This window comes from Equus przewalskii, chromosome 14 (assembly GCF_037783145.1).
Source record: "Equus przewalskii isolate Varuska chromosome 14, EquPr2, whole genome shotgun sequence".
Classification (NCBI taxonomy): Eukaryota; Metazoa; Chordata; class Mammalia; order Perissodactyla; family Equidae; genus Equus; species Equus przewalskii.
Window position 1 is genome coordinate 45,724,720 of NC_091844.1, and position 19,598 is coordinate 45,744,317.

General features: G+C 35.2%; 1 protein-coding gene across 2 annotated transcripts in view; it reads left to right on the forward strand.

Moving 5' to 3' along the window:
- Positions 1-19,598, forward strand: part of PSME4 (proteasome activator subunit 4) — an 84,699-nt gene that overhangs the window by 49,939 nt on the left and 15,162 nt on the right. For both annotated transcript variants that reach the window (XM_008531599.2, XM_070573889.1), the window contains 18 exons: positions 2,953-3,008; positions 3,860-3,916; positions 4,133-4,188; positions 4,282-4,380; positions 5,822-5,884; positions 6,026-6,121; positions 7,349-7,480; positions 8,889-9,098; positions 10,161-10,297; positions 11,153-11,206; positions 11,497-11,626; positions 12,308-12,389; positions 13,786-13,939; positions 14,488-14,557; positions 15,484-15,609; positions 16,158-16,310; positions 17,985-18,089; positions 18,650-18,741. In XM_008531599.2, coding sequence (XP_008529821.1) covers positions 2,953-3,008; positions 3,860-3,916; positions 4,133-4,188; positions 4,282-4,380; positions 5,822-5,884; positions 6,026-6,121; positions 7,349-7,480; positions 8,889-9,098; positions 10,161-10,297; positions 11,153-11,206; positions 11,497-11,626; positions 12,308-12,389; positions 13,786-13,939; positions 14,488-14,557; positions 15,484-15,609; positions 16,158-16,310; positions 17,985-18,089; positions 18,650-18,741 — 1,872 coding nt within the window. The remainder of the gene's footprint in view (positions 1-2,952; positions 3,009-3,859; positions 3,917-4,132; positions 4,189-4,281; positions 4,381-5,821; positions 5,885-6,025; positions 6,122-7,348; positions 7,481-8,888; positions 9,099-10,160; positions 10,298-11,152; positions 11,207-11,496; positions 11,627-12,307; positions 12,390-13,785; positions 13,940-14,487; positions 14,558-15,483; positions 15,610-16,157; positions 16,311-17,984; positions 18,090-18,649; positions 18,742-19,598) is intronic.

Genomic DNA, 19,598 nt, shown 5'->3' on the forward strand with positions numbered 1-19,598 from the left:
TTCCCTTACAGACAGGAAGAATTGTCGTTTGCACTTGTTTCATAACAATTCATCTAGCCTTTGTTTGCATATTTAATTTGTAGTGTATATCTTTGGTGTGTGTTATCAATTCTTTTTCACCATCCTTTCTTTCCCACCAGTGATTATTTTCATAGTTCTGCTCTAATCAGATCTAAAGAAGATTGCCATCTAGTGGTACAAATAACAAAGTTGTGGAAAACTTATGTCTTTTTTTTGAGTGGCACAAATATTGAACACATTTTGTTATAAATTAGGTGGCCTGCTACTGTCTAGTTGCTGTGAGGCTGATCGAACTTTATTGTTATTGTATAGATGGTATTGTTTGTAATATGTTGTGTTGAAATTATTTCCCGGGATTCTATTTAGTTCTTGAGGTCAAATTTTATTACTGTTTGTAAAATGAACCAGTGAATGAGTAGAATGAATTTCACTTGGGGTGGGGGGTGATGGTATGTGATTTAAAATATGTATATTGCTACTATAGCTTTTAATCAGAACGTAGACCTGTACGTGTTGATAGCACTGTAAGTCTACTGAGTTAAGATTATGTACATAACTAAAAGTTACAAGAGCAGTTTTAAGTATCACTCCAGCCCGGCACACATAGACTTGTAATGTGGCCACAAAGAAATAGAATCATAAAGTCTTACTTCAGTAACAGGTAGAGATTTCTTTTAGAAAATTATTCTTCTAAAGATCAGAAGAAATATTTAGTATGAATATGTATTTATGCTTGCTGAGAAACTTTTAGTGTAAAACATGTCAATCCAGTTGGAGTTTAATTAGATAGGAAGAGAACAATTAAAGCTTAAACTTAAATAAATAAGCATAAAAGGAACTTGTTGATGGGTAAGAAATAAAGTAAAGCTGAAATGTCTATCTAAACAGATGCCTTCTATATACTTGAGATAATGGAAGCTGTGTTTTAATTCAAGTTTTAAAAGTAAAAGCCTAAGCCATTTTTATTTAAATGTACTAATTAATGTTTTAAAATCTCATACAAGTTGATATATTTTAAAATAGTTATAATAAGTGATAATATTTCTTCAGACTTTCTGATAGAAAAACAATTGAGAGTGACACATGGATTTTAAAAATTAGCATCAGGGCTCTTAAGATGAGGCTTATTTTTAAATGTGACCCCAGTGTAATTGGGGTTACTACTAGAGTCTGAAATGCATACAAGAAAAACATTTCAAATGCTCAACTGATAGTATTTTTGTTTGATAGTTGGTGGGGTTTTTCTTTTTTGATATAGTAAAAATTCAGAATAATTTACTATTGAGATTACATTTTATGTTGTTTGTAAGTGTAATTTTGTGACAATTAAGATGCATGCTTGGTTCAGTGTTACTGGTACTGGGGCGGACTGGGTAAGGGACATTTGTACTCCTGCTTTGGAAAACGACGTATGTCTGTAGCAGCAGCAAGGAGACGTGCTCTTCTGTGATCGCTCATGACAAACGTGTCCCCATGCTCTGCCAGGGAAGTGGGGAGGGTCACGGGCTTGTGCTTGATGCTTGTTACTGTATGAGCACAGCCCTTTTTTCTCTTTGGTGATGAAATCTAATTTCAGTAAAGATGTTGGATTTCCCTTTAAGTTCATTATAAAGGAATCTGATTTTATTTTTAACTGAGTAGATTCTGGATACGTATATATTTTTCAACCATACATAGTTTTACAGTATGCTCGGGTTTGCAAGCTGTTGCCAACAGTTGAAGGTTTGTAGAATGAAAACCAGATTTTAGGAATTTGAATTTGAACTTAAAAGTCTCTGAAAAGCAAATTGGCGTTTTGTATTATAAAATATTACCATTCTTTGTTTATACTCTGTAGGCTTGGTTTTGAAACTTGAGATGTATTATTGCCATCGTAGGGCACTAGATTAGGGCAAGGAACATAGTTAAATAATTGACATTTTAGTAATCTTAATTTTATTACCCTTTTAGATAAATCCCAGAATTTATAACTACCAAATATGATGGTAGAGATAATTTACTTAAGAAATACAATATGAATGGGGGTGTGTTGATTTATAAGTGCTTTGTCATTCATGAGTGATGAATTATAAAACTTATGTTTATTACTAATTAGCCCTGTATTGGACATGCTCACCCCATATTTCCTTGGCATTTGTGCCTGTGTTCATCCTCTTAGAAAGTATTGTCTCTGTTTATAAGAAGTTATTGAATTGAATCTCATATTTTGAAGTAAAACATTGAAAATTAACTTATGGTTTTCATTGAAGAAAGTTTAGATTTCGGATATAAAGGTTCATATTACACAGTAAAATCTATTCTTGAATACCTACCTAAAAAGTGATTTTTAACCATTTAATGAGTTTAACTAGCTGGGTCTGGTTCTGGTCACATAATTCTTGCGGGCAGATGTTTAGTTAGGAAATGCAGTGTTTTTACATCTGAACTTCTTCACACGTGGTCAGATTTTACTGCAGATGGTAGGAGAGATCAGTCTGTCTGTTTGTAAGAGGAAGGGTAATGATTATCTAAAGAATCTTGTCTGCTATGTATTCTACAGGAAAATTTGACTGTGAGTTTTGTGTCTAGTTTTAAGCTTTGTTATACCACTATAAAGCAGCTGACTTTTCTTTGTATAAATGTTGTCAGATTTAAGCTTGTTTACCCTTGAATATTGAATATTATGTTCATTTGGGTGGTGAATTTTACTGCCTAAAGTGATTAAATTCAATCAACATTTTCCTTAAGATGAATAATACTGTCCTTCTGAAACAGATAGTATCAATCTTCAGAAGGATAAGTAAAGAATTGAAGTATTGAAGATGAGAAATCTGTGTTTGTTAAAAGAGCATCATCTTTGTTTTGATTTAAACATTCTAGCAGTGACACTTTTCCCTTTAATCCTTCTTATTGGCATTATTAATAAATATAAGCACTGTTGTCTTTATGCAGGGTACCAAGTATGGTGTCCTTGGAAGAGACAAAGTTGTATACGGGACTTGAATATGGTATGTGAATCCTAATCTGAGTAAATCTCTGTGGACTATTTTTTTCAATTACTCTACACGGGTTAAAACGGAATAATTTTGTAGTTAGAATTTTCCTAGTCTCTTTGTTATATATAAATGCACAGTAGTTACATGATAGTTATTGTTGCTTTTTCTGAAGAAACCGGAAAGTTATTATAAAAGAATAGCCAGCAAAAGAAATTGGGTCAGTAAATAAAAATTTGGGTGCTTTATGTGTGCAGAGGCAGACTTTGATATATCATAATGTTCATGTATTTTTAGAATTGTTTTAGAACTGGTATGTTGTACTTGATGTGAATGGGAATATTATAACCCTTATATATTCTAATTATCTTTGTATTTTTCTTATAGTGAGTTAATATTTATGTTAAACATTTTATTGTGTTAATTTAATATTATGTATCTAACATTAATAGGACTTTAGCACAATTCCTCATTGCTGGATTAACACTGCAGTTAGTTGCGTACATTAATTGCTAGGGTATAATTTATGTTTGTTTGATTTCTGTCACCTGTAACTAACTAGAGAATCCTATGCGGTTTTGGTCTCTAACTATTGAATAGAGCCTTTGAAATATTCCCAAAGGTGGTTTTTTTCTCCCTCTTCCTTGCCTGCCCAATAAAGTTTTACAAGTAAGTCATTATAAATGGGAAAATTTTAAAAGTTACTCTGTATCCTGCCTTGCCACCAGTCCGACTGTGGTAAAGGCAGACCCATGTGTATTTTTCCTGGATATATTATCCTTCTTGACGTAAACTATTAATAAACTTTAACAGTCTGGGGAGCATTCAGTGTGTTTAAAATGCCTTCTCTCATTTTTTAAAAATAGATCTATCCAGAGAGAACCACCGAGAAGCAATTGCTAGGGTTATAAGGAAACTTCTTAGTAAGTACATATATGTGTTTAATTTATTTTTACTAATAATTATTTAGGAATTTTATTCTATAGCATATGTCCTTTTACTTAACATTTTTTATTCTAAATGGTGAGAGTATTAGGTAGTGTTTTTTCCCTTAACTAATAGATTCTTAACTAATATATCAGGAGTCCTATGGTGATTCAAAATACTTTACTAAAAATCCTTTTTTCCTCCTATTATAGACCACATACTTAATAATTCAGAAGACGATACCAAGTCCTTGTTTCTTATCATAAAGGTACAATTGTCATTTAATAGTTGCATAATTATTAGTATGACCAGGTTGGACATGATGACTTGTAAATATAAAATTTGAAATTCTTTGACACAGATTGTTGGAGACCTTTTGCAATTCCAAGGATCTCACAAACATGAATTTGACTCCCGTTGGAAAAGTTTTAACCTAGTAAAGAAATCAATGGAAAATCGGGTCAGTATTTTTACCTAGAACTCTAAATTACTTTTTAAAAAGGTGTATGATATTGATATAACCACCTAATTTAGCAGTTGTTCAGCATGCAGAGGAAGTTTCCCTAGAAGTGAAAATAGTAGATTTTCAAATATTATACATCATGGTATAATCACAAGGATCCTAGAAAAAATATATTTTCTTGATACTAATTCTGTCAGTTTCCATGATAGTCTCTGAACTCTCAGTGGGAATTTGGAGTATAATAATCTGGCAACAGCATTTGGGCTGCCTTATAAGACCCTGAAGGAGTAAAGATAAGAGTAATTGTCCACAGGCATGATTTTAAAGCATTGCACTTTATGTAGATCTGAGAAAGATATATCTGATGTTTTATTTGTGCCCCAGGAGAAGTCAGTACAAGTTTCTCTGGGAGCACAGAAGAAAGAATACCTAAGTCAGCCATTTGCTGTTCATAGCAGTGTTCTTCTCTGAGAGACTTGTTGAAATTGAGTCTGAAAAGGTTGTATGAGTTCATTATTTAGGCAAGGGGTGCTACATATTTCAGACAGAGCGAATGCACGTAAAAGGGTAGGAGAGACACAGACACGGCGTGCTTGACGGAAGAGTGACAGGAGGTAGGATAGTCATTTATAGTTTTAACCCAAGAAAGTGCTTCGGTTTTATATTCGACAATGGGGGAGTCATTAAAGATTCTTAAGTAGATCTGATTTGAATATTGGAAAGATCACTATTCAATTCAGTGAATTTTGGGAAACTCTGCCACCGCTGTGAAAACTAAGCAGTAGGAGACAGACTCGAAGCAGGGAGGGTGATTAAACTATGGTGATAGTCCTCATGGGAAAACCCAGTCTGAATCAAGTCACTGACATTGCAATGGAGATGTGTTTTGAAAAAGAAGCAATTGTGGGCATTTGATGACTAATCAGATAAAGATGTGAAAGAGAAAGAATCCTTGAGTTCCAGATATCTGCTTTTGTGACAGCATGGAAGATTGGAGGTGGAACAGGGCTTAAAAGATAATTTTTAGAAAAATAAAAGATGTATTCTGTAGTAAACATACACGGTTACCCAGAAAGGCTGTTTATAAATGTAACAGAGTCAAGCAATTTTCTTGGTAGGCTATTTTTGTACTGTTAGTATTTGACTGAATAAGGACCAACTTCATTGTTCTCCCATGTGTGGATCCATTAGTAAACTATCAAACAGGCTGTTGAATGAGCCATTTAAAGGGGATGTTTCTATTATAAGGCATAGCTTAACTGAAATAGTATATTTTAATATAAGCCTTATGACTTTAGAATAAATGAAATATCTCCACTACCCGCCAGCCTGCTGTGGACCTCCTTTCAACCAATTTTTCATTAAGAGATTTAGAGGACGCTGTTGTTGAGTTGTCATTTAGGGAAACTGTTGATGTGTTGGCTGCTTTGTTTTCCAGCTCCATGGGAAAAAACAGCATATCAGAGCACTACTGATTGACAGAGTCATGTTGCAGCATGAGGTAAACATCTTTTTAAAATCATGATGACTTTTCTAAATGACTGTTTTCCAGATGAATATTTAATTATTTGTGTTACTTCATAATTAAATGAACTTTTAGTCAAAACTTTGAGATTTAATTCACATTGTTTTATTTTCGCAGTTACGAACACTAACTGTTGAGGGTTGTGAATACAAAAAGATACATCAGGATATGATCAGAGATCTTCTTCATTTATCTACAAGTTCGTATAGTCAGGTAAGGGTAGTCCAAGCACTCTCCCCTCCCCTACTCTCCCATTTTATTACTTGCAATCTAAGTATCCCCATTTTAACAGAAGAGTTTAAATAATTAATTGGCATAGAAAACATCTTTCAAATTGCAAACACATTCATGCTATTTTACTAGTCTTTTTAAATAATGTTTATTTTTGCTGTTTGTAATTATCTCTCAAATTTTTTAAAATAATTTAATCAAAGCTGATAGTGCTAGTGTGATGTTGCTGCCGCTTGATTAAATCACATTACGAGAGCCATGTAGTTCCTCCTAGTCATTATGCTTGGGTTTCAGGATACTGCTCCTGTGTGAGTTGTGGTTAAGTTGTTCTGTGTTGTGGAAAGTCTCATTTTCCTTGTATAGACACAGGGGGAAATCTGACTCTTCTCATCACAAGTAGGTCAGAATAAAATGTTTAATAGTCTGCCAATTATGTTACTGAACAAATGCAGTGCCAATTGGTCTCTCCTTTATTGAAAATATTTGAGGGGCTGGCCCTGTGGCATAGCGGTTAACTTCGCATGCTCTGCTTTGGTGGCTTGGGGTTTGTTAGTTCAGAGCCTGGGTGTGGACCTGTGCACCACTTATCGAGCCATGCTGTGGCAGGTGTCCCGCATAGAAAGTAGAGGAAGATGGGCACAGATGTTAGCTCAGGGCCAATCTTCCTCAGCAAAAGAGGATTGTCATCGGATATTAGCTCAGGGCTAATCTTCCTTAAAAAAAAAAAAAAATTGTAACCTAAACCATGGATGTGGTTGGTAATATGCTTTTCTTTTGATAAAAAGATAATTTACTCATTTTTGTTAAGGTGTGTGCTTTAATATATTTCCTGTTATTATAACGTTTAAACTAGCATCACTTTGTTTTTGATAATTCAGTAAAGAAATTTTGGGGGCTGGCCCTGTGGCTGAGTGGTAAAAGTTCTGCACGCTCCACTTCCGTGGCCTGGGTTCATGGGTTCAGATCCGGGGCATGGACCTACCCCACTCCTCGACCAAGCTGTGGAGGCACCCCACATGCAAAAAATAGAGGAAGACTGGCACAGATGTTAGCTCAGGGGAGATCTTCCTCAAGCAGAAAAAACGGGCAGGGGCGACTGGCAACGGATATTAGCTCAGGGCAAATCTTCCTCACCAAAAAAGAAAAAAACCATGTTTGTAGTTTGTGTACCATTTAATAAAAGTTCTCTGTTAATAATACTTTCTCCAGGTCAGAAATAAGGCTCAGCAAACGTTTTTTGCTGCCTTGGGAGCATATAACTTCTGTTGCAGAGATATCATTCCCTTGGTTTTGGAATTCTTACGGCCAGACAGACAAGATGTCACACAACAGCAGTTTAAGGTATATGGGTTTTTGTTTTTGTTTGACTATGAAAATTTTCAAACATACAGAAAAATTGAAAGAATTCTACAATAACTACTTATGTGTTCACCATTCAGATTCTGTGTTTAACATTTTGCTGTATTTGCTTTATCGCATATCTGTCCATCTCTCCATCCATCTTATTTTTGTAATGTATTTCAAGGTAAGTTGAAGACATTAGTACACTTAACCTTTAAACAGGTTTAGTCTTTTTTTTCTCCCTAATTATTTATTTTACCTATGTTTATGACTGATGTTATGATGGAGAAAATGTAGGATGCAGTTTGAATTGAGTGCCGGTGAATGACTAGCCTGGCTGGTCTATGGGAGAAGGGGACGAAAGACCCAAAGTTTAGAGGAGTGTGATCAGCGGGAAGGAAGGCCTGAGATGGTAAGTTTAAGCAAATGAGTGAAAGCTTCTGTGATTAGAGCAGAGAAGGAAGGGATTGACACAAGATAAGGAAAATACTACATCCCATAGGGATGCAGTAGAGTATAAGTGAAATACTTACACCATCAGATAGAAATGGTTTGATTGAAGGAGATCTAGAAGGGAGACTTGATGAGACTTGATGGTTGAATATGAGGAGACTGAAAAAAGGAGGTTTCAAAATTATTAAGGTTCTGGATTGTACAACTGGTTGTTCAATATATCAGAGAGAGAGAACACGGAGAATAGATGATGAATTGGTTTGTTTGGACAAGTTTAATTTGGAGTGGTTCCTGTAAATGAAGAGGCAGTGTCAAGCAGGCAGTTAGACGTCTGAGTTTGGAGCTTAAAGATAGGATTTCAGTTTGCGTTCGTGATAATTCAAATCTGGGCATGGGTAAGAGAGCCTAGGAGAAGAGTGAGAAGAGAAGAGGAGGAGGGAGGAAATGCTGAGAAAACTCCATTAGAAGCCCAAGAAAATCTAACTGAGAAGGGAAAGATTAGAAAGATATCACAAAATAAGGAATTACAGAAGCCAAAATATGAGGCAACTCAATGTTAACTACTATTTTAGAAATTATTCCAAGCATTATGCCCTAAAATGCCAAGGGTGGCACATTTCATGGGCTTAATGATATAATTGTAGTAGAAGAGAATTGGAATGGAAGCTGTGTTCTTAAAAACAACATACTTCCATTTCTATATTATCTTGTTAATAGCCATTCCTTGAGCCAACCCTCTATTAAAGTACTTAGAGAAAATATTACTAGATGACAATTAAATGTCAAGTTCAGGTTTCTAATAAAAGTAACATGATAAATGTGTGAACCTACTTTACTAACAAGTATCAAACATTTAAATAATTAATGTTTAGTAAATTTAAAAACAACATGTAGTGGAGTTGGCTATAATAAATGGTGCCCCTTATTTCCCATATTAATCATTTTCTCCCTGCAGGGTGCCTTGTATTGTCTCCTTGGAAATCACAGTGGTGTATGCTTGGCAAACCTTCATGATTGGGACTGTATTGTGCAGACTTGGCCAGCAATTGTTTCTTCTGGGCTTAGCAAAGCAATGTCCCTGGAAAAGCCTTCAATAGTGAGACTGTTTGATGATCTTGCAGAAAAGATTCATCGACAATATGAAACAATTGGCTTGGACTTCACAGTAAGCAAAACCATTCTTTTAATTCAAGTTGTAGTGGAGATACTGCCTTATGGGTTTCTTGCCTTGTTAAAATGCTTTTTATTTTTCTTTTTTCAGTAATAATACTCTTGGCATTTGATTCTCATGTTTTCTTTAAAAAGCTTTTGTTTCTGTTTCCTTTTTGTACTTTGGTGATGATTACTGTGGATAGCAGGGTAGAATAGGAAGTTGGAGCATGGCCAGGAGAGAGCTAGGTTGTTTTCTATCAAGGGGTCACAGAGAGTTACATTGTTGCATCTACCATTATTCCCTCTCTGTTCGTGGCCTCATTTTTCAAAGAGTTGATTATATTTTAGGAGTTCACTCCTAGTAGCCAAAATCAGAAAAGATTGACCAAAGAGTTCATAATTTATAATGAAGTGAACTAAAATTGGATGATTTGACAAATGAAAAAGTAAGGAGTATGAGTTTCAGTGGTGCTCAAATGGAGAGGTGGAGCAGATCATGTAAGAATTTTCAAGTGTGTATTTACATGCCCATCAGAATTGGGGATAGAGAAAAGAGGTGGGTGCAGTTGAAGCCCCCTCTTCTCTAAAGTGATTATATTTGACATCCACCCTCTGGTTTAAAAACCACTGCTCTAAGTGTAGTCCTTTTCCATAAAACGTAGTCTTGCTATTTGAAATTGTCATTGGATTGTACTTTCTTTTAAAAAAAATGAAAAATTGAGGTATAATTCATATACCAAAAAATTCATGCTTTTAATGCTGTGCTTGTCTATTCACAATAGTATATTCACAGGGTTGTGCAACCGTCACTCAAATTCCAGAACATTTTTATCACTCAAATAGAAACTCTGTGCCCAGTAGCTGTACCCATTCCCCTGTGCTCCTAGCCCCTGGAAGCCACTAATCTACTTTCTTTGTCAATTTACCTATTATGGACATGCCATATAAATGAAATCATACCATATGTGGTCCTGTATATCTGGCTTATTTCACTAAGCATAACGTTGTCAAGATTCATCCATGTTGTAGTGTGTGTCAACACTTCACTTTTTCCCTGGCTTTTCTTTTTAATAAGATTCCAAAGTCATGTGTTGGAATAGCAGAATTACTTCAACGGTCAAAAAACCCCTCTACCAATCAGATAATGCTTAGCTCAGAAGAAATTAAAGAAGGACTTAAACGCCAACAAGACAAGAATGCTGATGCCCTAAGGTAATTATGAATGCCTTCTTATCAAGATGGCTGACATTATAGATAGTAGGTTTAAAATACCTCTAAAATATAGATGCACCATAGCTACCTATTGAAATTGACACATTGATTCTGAAGAAATACAGAAATGTTAGGAGATAATTATTGTTTGGATTTCTGATTGTCACTTTTGGCTATGAAGGTGGAAAATATCCTCTTAAAGTTATCTTAGTATCGTGTCTTTTTTCAATGTGAATTCTCTTTGATTTTTTTTTTTAGGACACATATCAGTCATTACATCCCAATTCAAGTTCAACACATGTATCTCTTCACAGTTCTTACAGTAATTACTTTTTGATCAAATTTATACAGATTTGGTATCAGGATATTAGTAAACTGTTTTTACATTTTTGGAACCAAAGCTCTTCAGTGTAGGCAGGAGCCTCCCTCACTTGATTTTGTCTTTGCCTTATGAATATGCTTATTCACTTTTTTCTAACATGTCCATATAAATAATAAACTCTGAAATTACAGCCTACTTCCTGTGTACCTGGAGCGCCGTATTGTAAATAGACCACTCCTGACTGATTACTACTCACAAATTTGCTTTCGACTGTCCACTCGGGAATAGTTGAGGTGCTCAGCGTACCTAACACTTTTTTTTTGCTTTGTCTTTGCTTTTCTGTTGTTTCCCAGTGTCTCTGTTCACCCATTGGCTTTCACTCTGGCTTGCTTTCACCAGGTCCTTGGCAGTGTATTGATGAGAAGTAAGAAGAGGGTGAATTTGGCCAGAATTTGAGTTTATATTACATTATTTGATGTTGATCTTAGTATTGTATTAAAACAATACATCACCTGAATTTTTTTTTTTTTAAGGAACTATGAAAATTTGGTAAACACTTTGCTAGATGGTGTGGAGCAGAGAAATCTGTAAGTGCAAAATTTTTTTAATTCTTCAAGCTTTTATCTTAAATATTATAGGAGGTTTCTACTCTGAAGGTCCTGAATGACTGTTAGAAAGAATTGTTGTCTGATTCATGAATTTAGAAGACCAAGAGGGGAAGTTTGGGGCTAATGATAGGAGCATTGTTCTTCAATGTACCTATTTTAATTCTTGGGAAACTTAAAATTAATGTTTCAAATGTAGGGTTTCTTCTAAAAGTGGTTTTATGAGTGATGTGTTTTGTGATTTTTTTTTTTCTTTCTCCTCCCCTTTTCAGGCCCTGGAAATTTGAACATATAGGCATTGGGCTTCTGTCTCTACTCTTGAGAGATGACCGAGTGTTACCTCTTCGTGCCATACGTTTTTTTGTTGAGAATCTCAACCATGATGCAATTGTAGTTCGAAAGGTAGATACTTTACTTTAGCTACAATCTTGGATTTAAGAATTTTTACCTCATCTCTTCAGACTTTAAATTCTTCACAAACAAGACACACTTAATAGATATCTTGTATTGGTTTGAAATCTACCCCTCTTGGTTCAGAAAAGATAATAACTCATCCAACAAATACATAAGGACATGCTCAGGTACTCCATTTCAACTCTGGGGATATAGCAGGGAACAAGTTGATAGGTTAGTGGGAAAGACTGATTTTGAAAAATTAATTACAGATATGAAGTGTTACAGGAAGGGGAAGATATCTAAGGATATAATTTTGGTTTTACTCATGAAGTGTTAGAGGTAGGGTGCAAGAAGGACTGTCCTAACCTAGTACATTGGAGAAAACCCTTAGGGAGAAATGTTTAGGCTGAGATTTGAAGAATGAGCAGGTATTGGTTTAACAGAAAAAGGATCAAAGTTTTCTAGGCAGAGACTAGCATGGATGAACGTTCAAGAGTAGGAACTGTGAACAGACTCATTCCAAGTCAGATTTAGCACTCATGTGGCTATACCACCAGATGTTCAGTGGGTGAGGCGTTTCTCTGCTCTTGAAAAAAACAGAATCTAGCTTCTGCTTTGATCAAGGCAGGCAACCATTTAAGAGATTTAAAATTTTTGATATATCTACCCTACCTGTTTCTTTTCTAGATGGCTATCTCAGCTGTTGCTGGTATTTTGAAGCAGCTGAAAAGAACACACAAAAAGCTGACCATCAACCCGTATGAAATCAGTAAGTCCTGCCAAATGTAATTTATAGTGGTTCTCAGTCAAACTGGAAAGTTTCTTTGAAGTATGTAAATCATAGTTCTTGATCGCAGATATTTTTCTGCACAAAGTATAGAAGTACAGAAAGATTTTAATACAAAGTATGAAATAATATAAGGGGAAAACAATTGATTTAATAGAAACAACTGATAAAAAGCTTTTATAAATGATTGAGGGGCTGGCCCCATGGCCGAGTGGTTAAGTTTGCACTCTCTGCTGCAGGCGGCCCAGTGTTTTTGTCGGTTCGAATCCTGGGTGCAGACATGGCACCGCTCATTGAGCCACGCTGAGGCAGCGTCCCACATGCCACAATTAGAAGGACCCACAACTAAGAATATACAACTATGTCCTGGGGGGCTTTAGGGAGAAAAAGGAAAAAAAAAATGGATTGATTCTGCGTCTTCCTAATACATGTACCTCTTGCACACACTGAGTATACTTGTCATCCACTTCTTTTTTATTTCACCAACTAAGCAATTATACTACTTATTTGTCAAACTATATTTCAAGGACTTAAAATTTCATTACCATTAATATATCAATATGTAAAATGTTTCTCTCCAGGTGGTAGGATTGGGGCAAGGTTAATTTTCTTCTTTATACCTTACTGTATTATCAGACTTTTTGAATAGTAATCTCATATAGTCAGAAAAAAATAATAAAGTAGTTTGATTTGGGAGGATAAAAATGTCATTTTTATTCCTTTGGCTACCTTTTTTTTACCTCTGGTAACTCCTATGATATTTAAACAGCTGTCTTCAGTTCTCCCCCACTCCTGCTTTTGGGAGGGGAGCATGGTTTGTACCACCATCTTTATTTTGGAACACTGTAAAATGGTGTTAACTAAATGTGAGAAGGACTTTCCTTATACTGCCTACCACTGATCTTGTTTTACCCTCACTTGAAATACGTGTTTTGTAGGTCCCATATTAAATGAATATTTAATGGTTCCAAAAAACAAGTATGTGTGTATAGAATGTCAAAGTACACATGGTAAAATGTTAAAATTTTGGGTATCTGGGTAAAGAGTATATGGGAATTCTTTGAGCTCTGTAAGTCTGAAATTAATTCAAACCTGAGAAGTTTTGACCAAATTGATCCTTTTAATTTTGGTTAAAGGAATGGAGTATGGGTCATACTTGATTTTCTCCCCGTGAATAACTATCCCAACACCATTGAGTGAATAATCCCATCTTTTCCCCTCTGGTTTCAAATGCCTCATATATATGTTGTCTTGCCTTGAACACATTTTAATAGTCTGTTATGATAACAAAGTCACACTAGTACTTTTGATTGAAAGTTGAGAATAATTATTGCATGGATGTTTTTAAGTTCATCAAATGTGATTGTTTTTTCCTTAGGTGGATATCCTAAACCCACCCAAATTCTTGCTGGTGACAGGCCTGATAATCACTGGTTGCATTATGATAGCAAAAGTATACCAAGAAGTAAAAAAGAATGGGAGTCAAGTTACTTTGTAGAAAAAACTCACTGGGGATACTATACCTGGCCACAGTAAGTTGCAACTTGCCGTGCACCCAGCTTATTTTTGATAGAATTTGTCTTATCTTGTTGTCTTTGGATTTCCAGGGAGGTTCAGAGGCACTTGAGGCAGTTAGAGGTACTCTGCCACCAAAGATACATAATCTCTAGCTTTTTTCCTTTTCCTTCTTCCTCTTTTTTTTTTTGCTCCTGCCAGTTCTATGCCTCAATCCTACCTCTTTCCTTGTCTTTCTGCTGAAACCCTTAGACTTCCTTAGTCCCGCCATTATATGTCTAAGGAGTTTGTTAATAGTGGCTCTAAGTTATAATTTCTACCTATTAACACTACACATGCCTAAACCTGCCCAGAGAAATACTTATTTGTGCCTTACTGTTGATTCCAGTAATTTATGTCACTAGGACACAAAAATCTGATAGATTTTTAAGACTGAGACTGTTAGTAATGTACTTGTATCCCCAATTTAGCATCTAATTAGAGTTCATTAAAGGTGCCTTCTAATGCTTTCTATCACTGTAATATATTTTTCCATGTGTATCTCACATATACTCTTACTGTGTAGGAATATGGTTGTCTATGCTGATGTGGAAGAGCAGCCTAAGCTTGGCAGAAGCAGGGAGGATTTGACAGAGGTAAGCGTGCCATTTTCACTGTGTGTAGACACTTACCCTGGTTCAAGTGCATCTTAGTTTTGGCCAGTGGTTTGTTTCAAACTCATTTTATGTTTTTTATCCCAATTCATATATTTCAGTATAGCACTGGGTAAGTACTGATAAATGTATACTCCCTTATTCGTCCTCCCATTCTATTAGGGCCAGTTGGCATGAGTCTTTTTGTGTCCAAGGTTACTCTCAAGTTACCACCCCACTTAGCACTCACTTGGGTACTCCTTTATGTATTTATATACTTGTTTCTTATATCAGTTCCGTCTGCTAACAAGCTTCTTAAAGACAAAGATAATGACTGGCTTTGAGTTTTCTATTGCATATAAATGAGTACGCAGTAAATAGATGTTATAGATTTAAGTCTAAACTCCTTAATCTTTATAGAACTTATTTCTTTATTATTTTGAAAGTTAACTAAGAACTTTTAAGTTTATGTCTTCCTCAGTTAGGTCAATGGTGTTGTAGCTTTTATTTTCTAATTCTGAACAGTTTCCCTTTCAACTTCTGATGTTTTATAAATATGGAAATAATTTGCTGAGGCTTGGTTTACAGTTTGGGGGATTTTCCTAAACTGCACACAACATGGCACAGTAGCGTTGTCTTCATTTCCCAAGCAGAATATTTGTTGGTTTTAATTCACAGTTTGAGCACTGGAATCCAAACCTGAATACCTGAAGGGAAACTAAAGCTATTCTTATGGATTTAGCATTTTTAGGAAACAGTGTTATTTTGGTTCTAGAAATCCTCTATGAGAGCTAAAAATTCTTGAGAACGAAAATAACAGCCTGCTATTGCATATCAAAACTTTACAGTTGAATTTTAATGTTTTCAGAATCATGTTTTTAAATAGAATTTTAACCCTGAATGTTGTTTCTTTTTTTTCAACTTTATAGGCAGAACAGATTATATTTGATCATTTTTCTGATCCTAAATTTGTTGAACAGCTAATTACTTTTCTATCTTTAGAAGACAGAAAAGGAAAAGATAAATTTAATCCTCGACGTTTTTGCCTCTTTAAGGTAACTATGTTATTTATATACCTTCTTCATAAAGCTTAGTGCCTGTCAATTTGTAGGTTCATAAATTTAAAAATATTTGATCAAAGTTTCAGTTGTGTCATCTGCTGTCTTCATCTAAAGTGTCTCGGAAGTTACACGGATCCTATTGATCTTGGCTTAGTAAGGTCTAGGACTCTTTGAAAAACAAAGCTCTTTAGTATTTATCTTAAATATTTGTAATTAGCAGTAGAAGCAAAAAAAGCCCCGCAAGACTATATGCATTGATGTCCTTTTTGATTTTTTTCTGAGATGTGTGTGATATTTTTAAGGTCAGAAACATTATTAATTGTAATTTCATTGATTACGTTTTAATGTGACATGCAAAATGACAGTATTCTTACCATTCTAACTTATGGACATTGTTAAAGCTGTTAGGTTTTAAAAGGACGAACACTTGGAGTTTTTTAAGCACCGTAGTGGTGTAGTGAACAGAAACAAGCATATTATAATTATAATGGAGATGATGATAGTCATTTGAATACTGAAGAACTTTCTTTTTGATTTGATAGGGTATATTCAGAAATTTTGATGATGCCTTTCTGCCGGTTCTGAAGCCCCATTTAGAACGTTTGGTTGCAGATTCACATGAAAGCACCCAGCGATGTGTTGCAGAAATTATAGCTGGTTTAATCAGAGGCTCTAAACATTGGACATATGAAAAGGTGATGTATTTGTACAGCGTGTTCCCTGTTAAAGCTACATTATCCACTTATGTAGCAATTCCCAACACCTTAGATAGTAATACTTAAAATATGAAATGTTCGATTCCATGTTGCTTTTGAGTATAAGTCACAAACTAGTGGTCTATAAGCGACATTCATTAGCTTTTAAAATCTGAATTATTTGCCAACATTAGGGGAAAAATCAGGATATGTTGTGTAAAAAAGATAGTAGTTTCTCTTGAAAAATAGGAAGACCCTGGAACACTGTTCCCACGTTGTTGCACTGCATCAGTTGGCCGATGCTGCACATGGGCTTCTCCCTTGATGAGGCACTCTCTAGCTTCTCATTAAATCCATTCTCTGAGCCTCCTCGCTCATCTACCTTACTCATTTGGTCTTGCAGACAGTTTGAGTTTGACATCTTTTTATTGAGTATCCCTCTTTTTAGTTGTACGATTTAGTTTTATATACCTGCCCTGTGGTTAGTTTCTTAGCAAAAGGCACTAAACTGAAAATAACTGGTACAATGTCCAGAATGCCTGAATATAAGGTAGACTACCATCAAGGAAAAGACCCAGATATTGTTTTTGACCAGCTTAACTACGCATCCTTTTAGGAGGACTATGAACACTTTGACTATGAACACTTTTTAATATATTAATTTTGTTAAATATATTCAAATCACTTCTTAAATGAAAGTACTTGTTAATTTGCAATATTGGCCTTTTTCCTGCTTGCATATCATGAAATAATTTTATTTAAAGGTGTCACACATATCCTTGGTATCCTGTCTGTCATTTTTGAGTTTCTCTTTTCTAAAACACATTTCCTTTCCTTATAAGTTAAGATACAGCTTTTTTTCCTTCTTCTTCATTGTCTTTTTAATAACTGCCTGGTGCTACCACTGGAAGCTTTATGCCCAGCCCTCTGTCCCCGTTTATCCTCTATGGGTCCTTTGACTAAAGTGCAGTCCATGGACCTGCAGCGTGGGCATCACCTGGGAGCTTGTTAGGAAAGTAGGATCTCAGAGCCCGCCTTGCTCTAATGAATCAGAATCTGCATTTTTATCAAGATCTCAAGGTGATTTGTATTCTCATTAAACTGTGAGAAGCCTCTGTACACATGTGTTTGCAGTCTGTGTATAACTGAACGCTTTTTAAAGGCTGTAATAATCCAGAACTTGGAATTTGAAGACCATACGGTAGGCTAATACTAAATTTATTAAAATGTCATTGCTTCCTATTTTAGAATTCAACCGAGTGGCCTCGTTAAGCACTGCAAATCTTAGAAATAATTGAAGTGCTGTTTCAGCCCAGTGTACTATGTTATTCAAAATTTTTAAAAGAGAACTTTTCAGTAGTATGAGATTTTGTAAGGAACAATATAAGGTGTTTCCTCTTTTCTGAATAATTTTTCTGGAAAAAAATTCACCTATACCTGGGTATGTATGATGATGGATGTTACTTTTATACATATACATATATAATATACGTATACAGTAATACGTATATTACTGATACGGTGAAGTTACTTTTCCTGGATTATTGGAGTGTTCTAAAATATAATTTAAATGAAGTATCAGTTTGTGTATTTGTATGTGTATGTTTCCAGGAAAAGATAGTTGAAGAAAAATGTTCTGAGTACCATTAACTTTTTCCTCTGTGGTTTGAGTAGGTGGAGAAGCTTTGGGAGCTTCTGTGCCCTCTGCTTAGAACCGCGTTGTCCAACATTACAGTAGAAACTTACAACGACTGGGGGACTTGTATAGCAACATCCTGTGTAAGTCCTCCCGCTTCCTTTCGTGTCTAACTCCTCTATTCAGACAGTTTCCTTCTCCTCTCAGTACGTCTTGAATCTTGAAATTTCATTCATAGTTTTGTCATCTTGAGTAATGGAGATGGTTCTATTTAGCCTTCCAAATAAGCCTTGAATGATAACTCTAATGTGATTGTTATATTTTCTCTGCCATGGTAATGCGTTTTTAGATTGAATGACAAGTCAAATCATATATCTGTAAATGTGACTTACATCTAGTAAAAGCCAGATGATACAAGGTTATAGTGTTATTTTTGACACTATCTATGTCCATAGCTTGTATACTTTGGTTTAAATCAATCCATTTAGCTAACAACAATTTTCTAACTGTTAGTCTTTCTAACGTATGTTATGATAATACATTTGGATTTGACTTACCTATGATTTTAGTTTGGATTTCTTCCTCTATACTTGTATTTATTTATAATATTTCTAAAATAACAAGATCTGATTTATTTACAGAATTGTAGGACCCATTTTAATTGTTACTTTATTTATTGTCACTTTCCTCTGTTTCAACACAGGAAAGCAGAGATCCCCGGAAACTTCATTGGCTTTTTGAGTTGCTGTTGGAATCACCACTGAGTGGTGAAGGAGGATCCTTTGTAGACGCATGGTAAATAAAAAGAAAACTTAAGAAGTTAACAAAAGATAGCATCTTTATTCTTGATGTGTAGATGCAAGTGAACTCTCTGTACTCCTAAAGGCTAGATAATGTAACTGCTTTCTTCTGGGAGATGGCATGATCAATTTTAATACAACATACGATACTAAATAGAATTATTTCTGAATTGGGAACAGTAGGAGAAATGGAGGCAACCTGAGCAATTCAAACATAAGTTAGATTCAGCTTTCTCCACTGTCACATCTTTTATACCAGGACTGCTTCTTTGCACCATGACGTTATTAACTTCTTTATCAGATCTTCTCAATTTTCACTCTTTCCCATTAGGAAAGAAGAGAGCAATCCTTTTAAGAAACAGTATACTTGGTGGAGCGTGGGGCATAAGGAGCTGGAAAAAATTAATGGATGAGAGAAGGAAATCTAGATAATCTTATTAACAACAACAACAACAACAATAATAATAATTATTGTTGTTGTTGTTGTTGTTGAGGAAGATTTGCCCTGAGCTAACATCTGTGCCAGTCTTCCTTTATTTTTTAGTATGTGAACTGCCAGCACAGCATGGCCACTAACATTGTAGTGTGGATCCCCACCCAGGAACTGAACCTGGGCTGGCTGCCAAAACAGAATGCACTAAACTTAAGCCCTAGGCTATGGGGTCGGCCCTAAATCATTATTCTTTTTAATTAGTGAAGAAGCTTCTGATGCTTAGAAATTAATTCAATGAGTATTCTAAAGTTAGTATTTCTTTTGATTGTATAGTAGTGGAGATGAAATGAGAATCCAGAGAAAAATGGCATAGGAAAAATAATAAAATCTTCATGAAGACGCTGTTTTGAATTGTCAGT